This window comes from Podarcis raffonei, chromosome 13 (assembly GCF_027172205.1).
Source record: "Podarcis raffonei isolate rPodRaf1 chromosome 13, rPodRaf1.pri, whole genome shotgun sequence".
NCBI lineage: Eukaryota > Metazoa > Chordata > Lepidosauria > Squamata > Lacertidae > Podarcis > Podarcis raffonei.
Window position 1 is genome coordinate 34246234 of NC_070614.1, and position 14831 is coordinate 34261064.

At 45.4% G+C, this 14831-nt stretch overlaps 2 protein-coding genes across 3 annotated transcripts in view; one reads left to right on the top strand and one right to left on the bottom strand.

The window, feature by feature from the left end:
• Positions 1-4899, top strand: part of RNF112 (ring finger protein 112) — a 28046-nt gene extending 23147 nt beyond the window's left edge. For both annotated transcript variants that reach the window (XM_053362339.1, XM_053362340.1), the window contains exons 12-14: positions 1804-1857; positions 2562-2636; positions 3311-4899. In XM_053362339.1, the coding sequence (XP_053218314.1) occupies positions 1804-1857; positions 2562-2636; positions 3311-3853 (672 nt within the window). In that variant the 3' untranslated portion in view covers positions 3854-4899. The remainder of the gene's footprint in view (positions 1-1803; positions 1858-2561; positions 2637-3310) is intronic.
• Positions 4900-5582: 683 nt separating this feature from the next.
• Positions 5583-13891, bottom strand: MFAP4 (microfibril associated protein 4). Its single transcript, XM_053362354.1, has 6 exons — positions 13569-13891; positions 11436-11520; positions 10005-10165; positions 9237-9333; positions 7928-8110; positions 5583-7107 (listed from the first exon to the last, which is right to left on the bottom strand). Exons 1-6 carry the CDS (start codon positions 13572-13574, stop codon positions 6860-6862), a joined length of 780 nt encoding a protein of 259 aa, XP_053218329.1. The 5' UTR covers positions 13575-13891; the 3' UTR covers positions 5583-6859.
• Positions 13892-14831: the final 940 nt, after the last annotated feature.

Below are 14831 nucleotides of genomic sequence, written 5' to 3' on the forward strand. Positions count from 1 at the left end.
GTGCTAAAAGAGATTGACCAATAAAAACATTGCCCTAACGTACATGTACATATAACAGAAGTTTGATCCGTAGGCCCTCTTGTTATCGGACTCCAAGATCCATCAGCCCCAGCCAATGCGGCCAGTGGTCAGAGATGGCGGGAGCTGTAGTCCATAAGTATTGGGGGCGGGGCAGGTGTTCTTCATCCCTGTGTTGCTTTTCAGCAGGTGAAGTTTTTTCACAGCCCAGAGCTAAACATTATTGCATGCTAATAGCTGGACACCCTGTGGCTATTAAATGCACAGCTGTAGGGGCTGACTTAAAAGCTGTCCAGTCAAAGTCTAGTTTTTCTCTGAAATGTAACCATTGCAACACAGGGTTGAAGTAAGATTCGGTGTCTGTGTGATGCTGTTTTGGCTATGTGGAGAAAGGCTGCTAGCATGCATGTGTGTAGATGGGTGTACTCTTGGAAAAAGAGATACCCACTGGTTCTAATCTAAAAATAATTTAGACCTGGCTGATATCCAATGGGTGGATGTAACTCAGTGGTAGAACATCTGCCTTGAATGCAGGAGGTCCCAGATTCAGTTCTTGGCATCTCCAGGCAAGGCTGGGAGAGACTCCTGCCTGAAGCCCTGGAGAGGTGCTGCCAGTCAGTGTAGACAGTACTGAGCCCGATGGACCAAGGCTCTGACTTTGCTACATTGTGTATTCATTAGGAGCATCCATAGCTCAGTGTTAGAGCAACACCTTTGCATGCAAAAGGTTTGATCTCTAGATAGGAAAGGTTCCTGCCTAAAATCCTGGAGAACCACTGCTGGCCAGCATAGAGTACAGACAGTACAGTGATACCTCGGGTTACAGACACTTCAGGTTACAGATGCTTCAGTTTACAGACTCTGCTAACCCAGAAATAGTACCTTGGGTTAAGAACTTTGCTTCAGGATGAGAACAGAAATCACACAGCAGCGGTGCGGCAGCAGCTGGAGGCCCCATTAGCTAAAGTGGTACCTCAGGTTAAGAACAGTTTCAGGTTAAGAACGGACCTCCAGAACAAATTAAGTTCTTAACTCGAGGTACCACTGTACTGAGCTAGATGGACCCAATGGCCTGACTCAGTATAAAGCAGCTTCCTATGTATTTTGGGACAGGGACCAACTCATTTCCATCCCTACCACTCACCTCACTTGCTAAGCTGTACTTCAGGTCTAGTGTAGCCAGTGCTGCTATTGCTAACTAGGAGAAAGTTTGAGATATGAGACCTCTCCGTCAGGCACACTGCTGCAACTCAGTAGTGCCGTTGACTCCCTTCAGCATGTCCAAGTGTTAGTGTGGGTGTGGCTTGTCCTAGCACACAGGCTGAGCTGCAACTCCTCAGCAGTGGAACTTAGGCCATGCTGCCAAAGTCAAGATTTGTTTATTGTTTTTCTCTTTTCTTTCCCTTTTTGGGATTTGCCAGTTGCCCTGGCTTGAACTCCATTTCTCTTGTGTTTGTCATTGGTTCTGCTTCTTACGTTTGTTTGTTCTAAATCTCATTGTAATCTTGATATTTTTATTATCCCAGTTGTATTAATTAACTGTTAAGGTCTCTTTAACTGTGAAGTTGCCTTATTAGGGCTGAAGGTCAAAACATCGTTTGTAAAAAAGCAAATGAATGTACAAACTCCCAGTGTGGGAAAACAAATGTGATGTATGTGTGGACTGTGCATGTATTTAACTGCAGCACTGTGGCTTCTGACAGTATGTGACTGTCTTTTGGTGTGGGGAGGCAGTTGTGAACCCTATCCTCAGATGCCACTCCTTTTCTTCTCTTTCCTTTTCAGAATTTCTCCTCTCTGATGAAGAAGTATAAGTTTGGCTTCTCTTCACTCACTCAGGTATCGAACTTCACTCTCATCATCTGATGTTCATGATCAGCCCTGCTTCTGTTTCCTTGACCAGGCCCCCATATTGCTTGTCGTTTGGCTTACCTGTTTGATCTATTTAAGCAGAAGCTGCATTTTTGGACACTGCATCCATTAGCCAGGGTATATTTCAATGGCAAAGAATACAATAACCTTGCTGAAGCTAAGCAGCTCTGGGTTTGGTTAGTGCTTGGATAGCAGACCACAGGTGTCCATCACCTGATAAATGAAATAAAAACCTTCTTGAGATGGGACTGAGAGGTCAGTGAGTGTGCGTAGGGGTGACAGCTTCTGTTGCTGTGTTAGCAATAGGGAAGGGCTGTAACTCAGTGGTAGACTATTCATTATGCATGCAGAAAGTTCAGGGTTCAATCCCTGGCAGCTCCAGGTAAGGCTGGGAGAGACTACTTCCTGAAACCCTGGAGAGCCACTCCTAGTCAGTGAGTACAACACTGAGCCACTTGGACCAATGGTTTGGCTTGGTGTAAGGCAGTTTCCTCTATTCCTGTCCATCACCACAAGGAAGATGTCATATGCAAACTGAAGAAGATGGCTGGCACAAGCAGGACCGGTACATGAATGAACACTTACCTTCCTTTGCCTCTTCTGGCAATGGGGTTTGAGGGGACTCAACTGAAAAATGAGAATCTTCCATTCTTTCCTTCTACCCTCCCCAGATGGCTATCACCTTACACAATCTGGACACCCAGGAAAAACTGCGGCAGGAGTTTGCAGATTTCATCAGAGAACAGGTATGAGCAGAACCAAATTAACAGGTGCGGCTGTGGGTTAAGACAAATGTTGGCAAAGAAGATTTTGAGGAATTTCTGAGGGTTGGATTTGGCAGAAGGAAATAAATGTGCCGTGCAGGTTGGACCACTGTTGGTTGCACTTTAGGGATAACAGGTGGTGTCGTCTGCAGAATCCATTTGAGGGAACTGTCTGGAAACATTAATATTTTTAGATGCTTTGGATATGATGTGAAACTCCAGGAGTGACTTTACTTTTGTACAGTAGGCTAGTTCCTGCACACACTCACACATCTCTATCTATCCGATATCCAGGCAAGCACCAGGCATTGCCGGAATTCATGGACACATTACAGCAAGGCAAAACAACAACAAACTCGCAAGAAGGGCTTGAAGTAGGAGTGGTGAAGCCTGTGACTAGCAAAGAGGGGATCTAGCTATGCTTGGGGAGAGTCCCCAAGGGCCAGATAGAAAGGCCTGGAGAGTTACATTTAGCCCCCAGGCCTAAGGTTCCCCACGGGTGCCATATGATCCTCTAGGAGAAAGGGCAGGAGAAATACAATTGTATTACTATGAAGTGGGATTGTCTTGGGTCATGAACTGGCATCTCCTTTCTGTTTCCCTCCCCTCCTACCCAGTTCTGTAACCCTGACACATCTTTTCCTTCTTCCACTCAGGACGAGCTCTGTCGTCCCATGATTGCTGGCCTGCAAGTGACTCCCAAGTCCATGACACGGCGCCTTCTGAGCAAGCAGTACGAATTAATGCGGCGGTGTGAGGAGTCTCTGCAGGGTGATGAACCGGGCCGGACAGAGTCCATCTTGTCACTGGAGGACCACCTGAAGCACGAAGCTCAAATTTTTAAGGAGCGCTACCACCGTCGCTACAAGTCCCATGCCCTCAAAGCTGGGATGGCAATTGGTGTGGGTGCTGTGGGTTTAGCTGGCGGAGCCATCGGGGCCGGCGTGGCAGCTGCCGTGTTGGCCGCAGAAGCCATTGTGCTGAGCACTGGCACTGCCGCTACATTTGCCATTGGGACTATGGCTGGCGCAGGCACCTTTGCGGTCATTGGGGGTGGGGTGGGGGCTGGCGTGGGGAGCAGCATTGGGGAGAGGAGGACCCAGGAGGCCAAGAATGTGATTGAAGACGACCCTGAAGGTGAAGAGGAGACCAGCCTCTCAGACGAAAGGTGCCTCATTAGGCCACAGAACTCACTTTAGGGTTGACAAAGAGGCAGTCCTATGACCTACAGCTTCCGCTGCAAACAAGTGGCAGATCACTGTAGCCTGCACACCTCTTCTTTTCTCATTCAGGCATATCTCCAAGGGTGTGGATGGCAGCGGGGGAATGGATCTTACATACTGTCCTGTAAAACACATTAAGAATTGTTCTGCCTCTCCTTCTCGTGGTTGGTTAAGGGATAGCAAAATAGCATGCCCTTAGTGTTCATCAACATGGAGAGGTGACACACTAGTGATGACTTCAGGCCTAGTAATGCGGCCTTCTGATGCTAGGGTGATTGCATTCTCTCTAGTGGTAGGTAAGGGAGCAGTGCTTCCTTCTGTGGCCATTTCCAGCTTCCTTCAGTGCCTAGGACAGGTAATGCAGAACAAGGGGCCTCTGGAGTATCATGGACCCTTTTGCAGGTTACTTTTCCCCAACACCTATGCTGAGATAATAAGCAGAGTGAAGGGGACGGGGAAATCGGACCCTTCCTATTTTTTCCTTGGCCTATCTGCAGCACCAGCAACACAAGCTAGGGAGCAGCCTAGTGGCATCCTAGAAGGGCATCCTGGGAGAAACATTACTGCCACCTCTTTAAAGAGGTATATATTGAAAAGTGAGCCCTCACTTTAGCCTCTAGTGTGAAGTCAGGAAATGGAAAGAAGTTATTTTCTTCTTCATGTAGTTAAGCTGCACCCTCTCCCTGCAATTTATTTCAAGAGGTCAAAACCTTTCAGCTGTTACTATGTTCATGGGGGGTTAATCAGTTTCAGCACCCTGCTGATTGTCTCTCAGGTATGCAATGTCAGGTGAGTGAGGGATGCAGTTCCCGATTCTATTCAACAGCAAAGGCTGCTGGGAAATTTGCACTGGTACATGGGAACAAAGCCTCTCTCATTATCCTCAGGGAAACCTTCCCATTGATTCTCCATAGTGTATTCTGAAGTGCCCAGAAACTTGACGTTCTGACGCAACACGTTTTAGGAAAGCTAATTCATTGTCAGAAATACTCTATATTCCCGGCATTATATCCAAGTGCCTTGGCTTTCGCCTGCCCACCCAGCCTCTCTTGGCTCATCTTTCAGGAAATACATTTATTTATTTCACCTGGCTTGGCTTTGTGTGTGGTTTTTCCGCCCCCTTCTTGCTCAGACTGCAGCTCAAGACCCAAACCTGTGTGGTAGGTCTTTCCACCACTGTTTCCTCCCCCTCCCATCTCCCCACCCCCGCTACACACACCAAAAACACAACCAGTTTTATGAGAACACAAAAAGAACACCATATATCCTGGTTCTCAGCCATCACAGTGCTGTAGCCTCAGGTGACTTTTGCCTTAATTGCAGGGGACAAAATCCAGATGTGAACAGCCTGGAGTCAAAACAAGCTTATTGGCAGGACACGAGAAGGCTGGGGAAAGCAGTGTTTAGTCTTCATTTCCATCTTCTAAGTTTGCTTTGCAGTTTGGATGGTTACTCAGGCCAGCCAGATGTCAAAAGAAGCACACATTTTGAAGAACTAATGCTCTTTTTCTCGGTGCAGGGAGGTTGACCAGTAAAGAAATAACAAATTACCTAAACCTGGGGAGGGGAACCTGTCACTCTCCAGATGTTGCTGTACTAACTCCATCAGTATGGCCAACACTCAGGGATGACATCTGGAAGGCTACAGATTTTTCACTCCTGACCTCAAAAAAGCTCACCCCCCCATAACAGTTGTATCACTGTCTCAGTTTCAGAGAATGTGGCTTTATTTCAAAGTAAAAACCAAAGGGGTACAAAGGATTATAATTATTCTTAAACTTGGAAAACTGGTTGGGCTGCTTTTGCCTGTGTTCTTCCCCTCTTCCCATCATTTTATCACTCTCGGTTTGAATGCTAATCCAGTCATCTGTGCTGCAGACTCTCAATCCTGGCCTTAAACAAAATGAAGATCGTCTCTTCCCCTTAGCAGATTTAGGTATGTTTCTCTTGTGAGTTTCAGAGTAGCTTCACTGTTTCCCAAAGAGCTCTGAGAATCATTTTCTGAGAGTATTAGAAAACCTTCATGGCAGTTAAACAGGTTTGAAACAATGCTGTGCAAAAAAAGAGCTCTTTTTAAAATGATTGTCTGTTTTTTTTGTAAAAAGAAATTGCATTTGAAAATGATCAGACTTTGGGTGAAATCTTTAATAGTGTGGTGTGGGAGTTTTGTTGCACTCACATGACTTTTGACATGGCCTTATTTCTTCCTTTTCTACAAAACATCCCTCTGGTGGTCTGCAATCTGTAGTCTGTACTTCCTGAGCATCTCATGACTTCCTTGGGTGAGGTTTCCTGAAAGCACTAGAAATTGTAGAGGTTGTCTACCATGCCCACGATAGCTGCCTGATGGTTGATGTTTTTAAAGTAACATCTTATTTTATTTTTAAAGTGATCCTTATGTGGATGTTGTGGCATTGTGTTTTGATTTTAAGGTAAAAGGACAGACCAGTTTCATGCAGTTGGTAGCCACCCTCCTCAGCTTCCTCCAGTTTGACTTAAGCCCAAGGAAAGAAATCATGAGATAACTCCTCCCATGTGGCTTTTTCAGATCAGGAAGCACAGACAGGCAAGAGGGCCACAGAGTGCTGGAGAAATTGATTGAAACCAAAAAAACCCCACCACTACTGGCCACCTTTGCAATGAATGATAGAGTAAGTAAGCTCAACCCCAACTCACCGTAACTGCAAATACTTTCTGAAGTGCACTGAGAAAGAGGCAGAAAAATGCAAGCATCTTTCTTTGAGAAAGAAAATTTTCAAGGAATTAGAAGACAGATTTCAGCACAGTACAAGTTTATGACAAGGTAAAATTTGTTTGTGTTGGCAATGGCTTTAGTTCCATCACAGCCCTAGTCCCCACCTGCTCAATCCCAGTTCCACAACCTTATCCACAATATAGTGTGTTGTTTTGGTTTTTGTTTCAATGGAAATTCATCTTCGGAAGGCCACTGGAAAGGAGGAATGGGAGAGGCCACCTCGTCTCTCAGACACGGCGTATTTTCATCTCACTTCTCTTGAGGGAATAGTAGAAGCCCTTCCACTGGGCCCAGTTAATGCCACTTGCATAGGAGAGGTGGGCCCCACCAAGGTAGAAGCCATTCAGGTTGGAAACATGACAGCTCTTGAACCACCAGGCACCCGAAGACAGCGCCGCACAGTTCTGCACAAAAAGGTCTTGGTCCCGGTCAAACGTGGAGAACTTCTGGCCGTTGTGGTAGGTCAATGAGTCGCCTGGTGGGAGCACAAAGACAATGGTGTGACAAAAATGTGGATTCCATAAAGCAAGGGTGGGTAATCTGTGGCACCTCAGATATTACTAGACTTCCAGAAGCTCATTGTGAAGGCCGGTGGTCAAGGATGATGGGAGCTGTAGCTCTGCAACATCTGAGGTTAGGTACCTGCCATGAAGCCTGCTACAATAAAAAGCTGGAGTAGTGAACTTACTTTAGAGTAGATTCATTTGCAGCTAGGGGGCCTAGCTTGATAGAACTGGCTGTTGGCATGCTTTCCAATGAGTGGACTTTCTTGTGATCTGGGTTTTGGGGCAATTATACTTAACCACACTGATGTATAGAAAATTCCCCCAGGGAGAAACTCCCCTGGGAGGGGAGTTTGATCCAATGCATTGTCCTTACATGACTCATAACCAGGACTTCTGGATTATGTGGTGTTGGATGGGATTGGAGGTCACATTAGGATTCTCTTCAACAGTAGCAGGGAGTCTGTGACTTCAACTGTTCCTGGACCCCCATCAGCTATACTGGCTGGAGCAGATGGAACTTAGGAGTCCAACATATGGAGGCCCACATGTTCCTCAGTGCTGCACTCCAACTCCACATATCCCTGACTATTGTCCATGCTGGCTAAGACTGATGGAATTTGAAATCCAACAACATTTTGAGGGCCTGAAGCTCTCCACCCTTGCTATTGTAGTTGAAGGGCCTATTTCAGGGGGTAGAGCCAATGTGCTAGGAGCTAGCACCCTACCCATTCCTGGCTGGAGGAATAGTAGAAAGGGATGACTGGTAACTAGGCACCCACAGCCCCTCACCTGCTCCCCCATCAATAAAGCCAGATACATGCAGTGTGTAGCCATCCTCTTCTGCACTGATAGCTTGTGGCGACAGTGAGAAGTCTGTATATCTGGCAAAGACCGTACTGTTCTCAAAGTCCTCCAGCTCCACACGTAGTTCATACTTCTGCTTCAGGGTCAGGAGGTGGATATTTTGCAGCCCTGGACCATAGAGCAGATAAGAAGTATTATTTAGGAACCCAAACTGTATACACACAGAACAAAAGACAGCCACGCAACCACCCACTCTTTTCGTTGGGAGCTATGTATTGTCTGAGCCAGTGTCTTTGGACAGAAAAGTGGTGGGCAGGCAGAAAAATAAAGGGGAACTTGGCTGCATCTCCTGGCTCAGAGTCACTGTAAACATGCTCACATTTTACATTGGAATTGTCTGGGCCCAGGAACATGTTTCAGCTGCATAGGGAAGAAACCCAAACATTTGGTGTTCCAGAATGTCCTGGCAAAGGAAAATGTCTGTGTCAAGAGCTGGGGGGCAGGGGGCAGGGGGCGGGGGGGAGAACAAAACCCATGGCCTGCTGAGAAGAGAAAAAGAGTGCTGGAAAAAGGTCTCACGTTATACCCTAGATAACTGGTTGAAGAAAGTTATTTTCATCACTATCTCAAAGAAATTGTAATCTTCATGCAACTAAAGGTGATGCTGATCTTTCTGACTCTACCTGTTATTTATTATTTATTAACTACGTGACAACACAGTCACTCAGGTGGCAAATCCTTGTCTGTAAATGGGCTGGAACCCTTTCCTCTTATTTGGTTTGTTGTGCAATGTAAGCTGAGTTTTTCCACCCCGCTGACAACTTCATAATTATGGGCTCATTCAGACTCTCTTTTGTGCCATGTTTCTAGGCACAGGTCCACACTTTCAAGGGTCCAAGAGTCTTTTGTTGGGTTTTTTTGTTTGCCTCAATGCTTTCCCCATGAAAACCTTCTCTTTACCACTAAATCAGAACAAACTGCAACCAACAGAAAACTTGAATTGTGTTAAAAGAGCAGGTTTTCATGGGGAAAGAAAAGTACTCAGCTTTAGAGCATGGATCTGTGCCTAAAAAGTGTAGGGCAAATGGTAAGTGTGGATGAACCCAATATCCATTCCATTTACTCGTGATTTTTGACCAATTGGCTTTTGGATTTTATCATCAAAACCTTGTACTGAATTCATGTTACTTTTTGGTTGTCAATGATTCATATTGTCTGTTTTGTTGTTGTTGTTGTTTGTTTAAAAGGAGGGGGGAGAGAAAGAAGGTATTTCCCGTTACTCATTTCTATTTACCCAGCCAGTATTCACTGTCTGCTCTGCCAAAGCCAAACCGATAGTCATTCCATCCCCGAAAGAAACTGATTGAACCATTGAATCGTTTCTGGAAAACCTGGAAAATGTGGCGGAAGGAAAATGACAGCATTAATCTCTAATGAACTGGTACCCACTCATTCCCCCCGCCGCCGCCACCAACGGCGTTCCTCCCATCACCATGGAAAACAGGAATCCCAAAGTGGTGGTTATATGAAGGAGATGGTGTGCCTTCAAGGTACAAAAACAAAGATTCCTTCTTCCCATAAACATTCACTCCCTCCTGTCTTTTAAAAAGTAAACTTTACTTAAAGCCTGCCTTTCCTGCTGCCAAACACTCATGAAAGTGGAAAAATGTAAACAGTGAAACACAAGAAAATATCAAAAAGGAAACATAAGAAAATATCAACTAGGGTATTAAAAAAATCCAAAGGCTAAAAACAGGGAACATTGTACCTATGCACGGCAGTGTGTGAGTGCAATTATGCATCCATATATGCTCACAAATGAGAAAGACAGACAGAAAGAGAACAAGAGAGAGAGGACAATGGCCAAAAAGAGGAAAGATATGAAATAATTTACCAAAATTCACACACAAACTTTGTTTCATTGTGGTGTCTTTTAGGGCCACAGTGAAACACTTGGGAAAGCACAGAAACAGCTGAGCTATCTCCATCAATCTGCCCCAGCCCTGTGATCCCTACTGCCAGGTTGAAATGGACCTCCCATCCCACACTTTGCTCTTGTTACCGTCCATTTTCCATCGTCGGTGGTCATATCGCAGTACACAGGCACAGGGATATTGGGGCCCGCAGGATAAATAAGGTACACGCCATCTGTCTCAGAGCCTTGGTCATAAATGTCTTCACAGTCTAATGGGAGGCTATCTTCGCAGTGTTGTGGCTGCCGGGCTGCCGCAGTGGAGGCAAAATATTTTTTCTTTAACAGAAGTTAAATGTATGTGCTCAATGTGGGGATGTTGTGGGAGGGTCATCGCTCCTCCGCTGCATTCATCTAATTCCTCACATGTGGAGTAGAATTGCTGAATAGGGTTTATAAGTTTAAAGCACATTCTTGGAAGGAAATCAAAACTTTCTGTGCTCCCCGGAACCTCACACCAATCCTGGAAGTGGGTATTGTGCAACAGTGTTGTTTCAGTCCCTCAGCTTTTCCAAGCAGTGGGATGTTTCAGGGAGTACCTTTTACAGGATCAATTCCCTTGTAAAGAAAAGAATCCTGGAGACTTGTAAGTTACTCAGAGTAAGACAAGCCTAAGTCTATTGATTGCACTGGATTGTAAGGCCATGATTTGCAAAGTCTGTTTATTTACAAATGTATTACATTAGCTCCGGGAAGCAGGCAAGCATCCAACATTTGGGGGGCAGGGAGACTCTAGCTCAGTGGAACAGCATCAGCTTTGCATGGAGAAGGTCCCAAGTTCAATAACCCACATCTTCAGGAAGTACTGCCTGAAACCGTGAAGACCAACTTCCAGTCACATGCCCTGGAAAAACTGGGACATCCTGGGGTTTTTTCCTGTGAGAGCATGGCATCCATAATTGGCGCTTTGCTCTCTTGTGATTTTGGGCCAAGATCTCACCCCCAAAAAAGCATTTTCTCCAGGTGTATGATCTTGCACTGGTCACATGACTTGTGCAGGATTTCAAACCCGGAAGATGTCCTGGATTGGGGCCGCACTGCATTGGAGGGTGTGCAGTCAGTGTAGACTATCAGCTAGATGGACCAATGGTCTGACTTAATATAAGGCAGCTGCTTCTTATGTGTCTTGTCGAATTCTGCTAGTCTTTGGTGTACCATTAATGCCCCCAAAGCAAGAGTGTGCCCTAAGGGATCCCCATTGGAAAAAAACAACCCCAACCCTCTATATCAAAAAGAACACAAAATAAACTTCTCTTTTCACTGCTGTATATTTCAGCTGCCAAAATGTTTATGCTCAGCCCCCACTCAAGGATGCGAGTGTGGTCTGGCAAAGAAGGTGATGGATAGTTAGCTGGTTTCCATCAACCAACCATCAGAGGAGATGCCAGGGATTGAAGATGGGATCTTTTTCATGCAAAGGGTCCCTGAGCTACATGGCCCCAATGGGAAGGGATAGGAATGGCAGACAATAAACATGAGGGGCTTGGGCAGGCTCCACATAGCAGAGTCAGCAGGTCTTACCTTCAGGGTTGATGGCCTGTCCTTGTGAGGTGGGCAAGTGAACAAGGAGGAGGAGGAACAGCAAGCCTGGCTGGAACAGAGAGGCCTGGGAGAGCCAAGAGGAAAGAGCATGGTATTTTAAAACATGGTGCATACTGGGGACAAAACAGAAAACGTGGAGAGGTGCTCTCCAGGGTAGCTGGAGCAATAAGCTGACTTGGCATAAGGCAACATCCTATGTAGTAAGGATACAGTGGTTGTGGTGTGTGTGTGTAGATTGTCTTGTATTCACTGAAGGAAAGGCGAGATAAAAATGTGATCAATCATTCTCTATTTCCAAGCTGTGAGTGTTATTGCCTATGTATCCAAAAGGCTACCACCCGTTCACAAAAGGGAAGCATCAGCAGGCTTGGAGGAACACTGAAAATTGCAGAACAATTTCACAACAAGTTAGCGGGGAGAATTAAGCAGGGGAGGAAGATCCAGAAACAAACCAGCAAGGACAGAGCTTACTCAGTGGCTACAAGATGCTGGCTGTCTTCTGGTGAGGGGTGGGGACAGAAAAGTTCTTTAAGGTGAATGGAACAGTCACTGGAATCCTGACATTTTGTTGAAGATTTCGCTTGTAACTACTACTAACAAAATTTCAGGGAAAGATTGTCGGCTAGTTTGGTCCTATGCTGAGGATCCTGTGCTGAGATTTCCCTCGAAGAAATCTGAGTGAGAAAGCCACCACTTTGTTTTACTTGGAATTGAACTGAAGTTTTGGCCAACAGCCTGACATCCAGCAAGAAGGCACCACAAAGAAATCTGAGTTAGCATTCATGCCAATCTTGCTTGAAACAGCTCCCTCTTCCCTCAGACTGAAACCTAAAATGGACATACATTTTTAATCTTCAAATGCATGGCTTAATCTTTGTTTTATGGCTTGTTCTGAAGCTTTCACGACCCCCCTTGAGCCCCCCCCCCTTTTTAGGAAGGTAGGGCAAATATTATATGTAATGGAATACCCGCAGTGGCATTAAACTATCCTCCTTTTTCAGATGTTCATTGAATTTGTGATGGGAGGAATAGGGATCATTGCCTTCCATTCTTGCTCCCAATTGCTACCTGTATAACAACATCTGCACACACACCGGGACTGGGGAGGCTTTCTCTGTGTAATCTGCAAAAGTTGCAAAGTTTGTACAAACAACCAGATGTACTTTGGGTGATATCCAGTGTTATTCATACTCAGAGCAGACCCAAGGGACTTAAGCAACTTGAGGCTATTTATTTCAGTGGGTCTGCTCTTGGTATGACTTAACTGGATATGGCCTCATTAAATCTGTATTTTAAAATTAGCTAATGGTGCCACTGCTTTTACAACTTGTGCATCTCTCATTCTTTTTCTCCCCCTAATTTAATTTAACCTTACCTATTCCTGCTCTCCTTGTCTCCCCACCTTTCCAGTCAAAATAAAGAGTTGTGCTTCTGCTAATGTGCCAATCTCTACTATGGTTACGATATGTGAATAGTGTCACATATCACCAGCACCATCATTGATTGATGAGTCCTCCATAACTCCATACATCCTGGATACAGATCGCTTGCTTGTTTTGGATCAAAGCTCTAGTATTTTGGTGGAATTTCTCCATTTAGAAAGCAGGCACTAGAGATTGTTAGACATATGGCTAGTAGAAGAAGCATGCCTGTGGCTTGGTGGGAGGAATGTCAATTGTAGAACAAATGACTAGATTTAGGAATGCAAGAAAAGCCCTCCTGGATCAAACACAAAGTCTCTCTAGCCCTGCATTCTGCAGCTAGCCTGAATAATCCATGGTGCAGGAAAGACATGAGTACAGTAGTCCTCATCAGTGTCTGGTTTTCAGAGATATACTATCACTGAAGCTGGAAGCTCCACTAGGTACTACTATGGGTAACAACCATTGTTAGACCTCTCCTCTTTTAAAAACAATTACTCTCAGGCCATTGCAAGTCTTTGATCAGTGAATCCCATGAATTAAATAAATCTTACACTTATGTAGATCACGGCCAAAAGCCACTGATAATAGGGGGGATATTGAAAAGCCCTGTGAAGAAAATTAGACCCAGCTTTCCACACCAGCCACCACCACACACAAGCAAATACCCTCCCCTCAGATACTACATTACCTTCATGTTGTCCTACAGTTCCTCTTCCTTTACTGTTCTTGTTCCTGTATTTATAAGTCTGGTGTGCAGATCTTTTCCCTGCTCCTTTAGAAGCTGTTTCTCCCACCCACCTTCTCTTCTCCTCTTGCCGGGTCTGGCATGCAGCTGCAAACAGGTTGTCTATTTACCCTTTCCCACCCCCAATGCCTGCCCACTAACACCCCCCAAGGCCAGAGATCGGAGACAATATGTAAATCCTGGATTTATAGTCCTGCAAGAATAAGAAGCCAGGAGGGTTGGGAGTGTGTGTGTGTGGAGGGGGGGTTATAAAATAACTGCAAGACAGGAAATGAAAGTTGGGGGAGAGCGGGAGAGAGAGACTAAACAAGCCAAGAGCTTAGACGCTGTCCAGGGCTCTTGGCACAGACAAGTTTTCATTATTCACCCTTCACACGCACGTGCAAGTTGTGTGTGTGTGTGTGTGTGCACAATAAGGGAGGGCTAACTTCAAACTTTGGATGGAGAAAGTAGAATTATTGGCGATCAAGACTCTTCTCCAACAGCCTGTGGGATCCAGTGGTCTGTGGAATCCAGTGGAGTGTTGGAATTATAGGAGCCAACTTTCCTGGGTTCAGTGAGGGAGCTTTAGTGGTTAGAAAGTAAAGAGCCTGGGAACAAAGACCTCTGAAGGAACTTGATGTTCAATGGTAAAAGAGAGAAGCCAGGGAGCCAAGCAGAACTGATGCCCGACTAAGGGAAGGAGCCTTCTGCACACTATTGCTGATGCCCTCCTCAACATCATCTGGTTGGCCACAGCCATGTTGTATTTCTTCTTCTTCTAATGTTGCTATAGATTTTATAGTCCTATAGATTTCAGATGTATATAGGCTTCTTGATGCAAGAATGGGGGTTTGACACAATGGCTCCCTGAGCACTCAGTTCAGTGTTGTGGAAGTCTGAATGGCTTCTTGGTATTTTGGGGGGGGGTGTCTTCAGGCTGTGAAGCAAGCAAGATGAAGTCCAGAAGGCAAGTGAAAGAGGTCTCACTCCAAAGCCAACCAAACACCAAGCAGGGCACTACTTTATCCCCAATGCTATTTAATATCTGCATGAAGCTGCTGTGAGTGGTCATTAGGAGTTTGGGGCAAATTGCCATCAGGACACCGATGACACTGAGATCTACTTTTCCAGAACATGACAATCAGGAGATGCTGTGTAGGCACTAATCTGGTGACTGGACACATCAGTGGGATGAATGAAGGGAAATAAGCTGAGCTTGAAAAG

What these genes read in the sequence shown, in the direction of transcription:
- MFAP4 (XM_053362354.1), bottom strand. An exon ending in ACAGGCCATCAACCCTGAAG is followed by an intron (nt 10,166 to 11,435) that starts GTAAGACCTGCT and finishes CCACTGCGGCAG; the next exon opens with CCCGGCAGCCACAACACTGC. An exon ending in AGACAGTGAATACTGGCTGG is followed by an intron (nt 8,111 to 9,236) that starts GTAAATAGAAAT and finishes TCTATGGTCCAG; the next exon opens with GGCTGCAAAATATCCACCTC.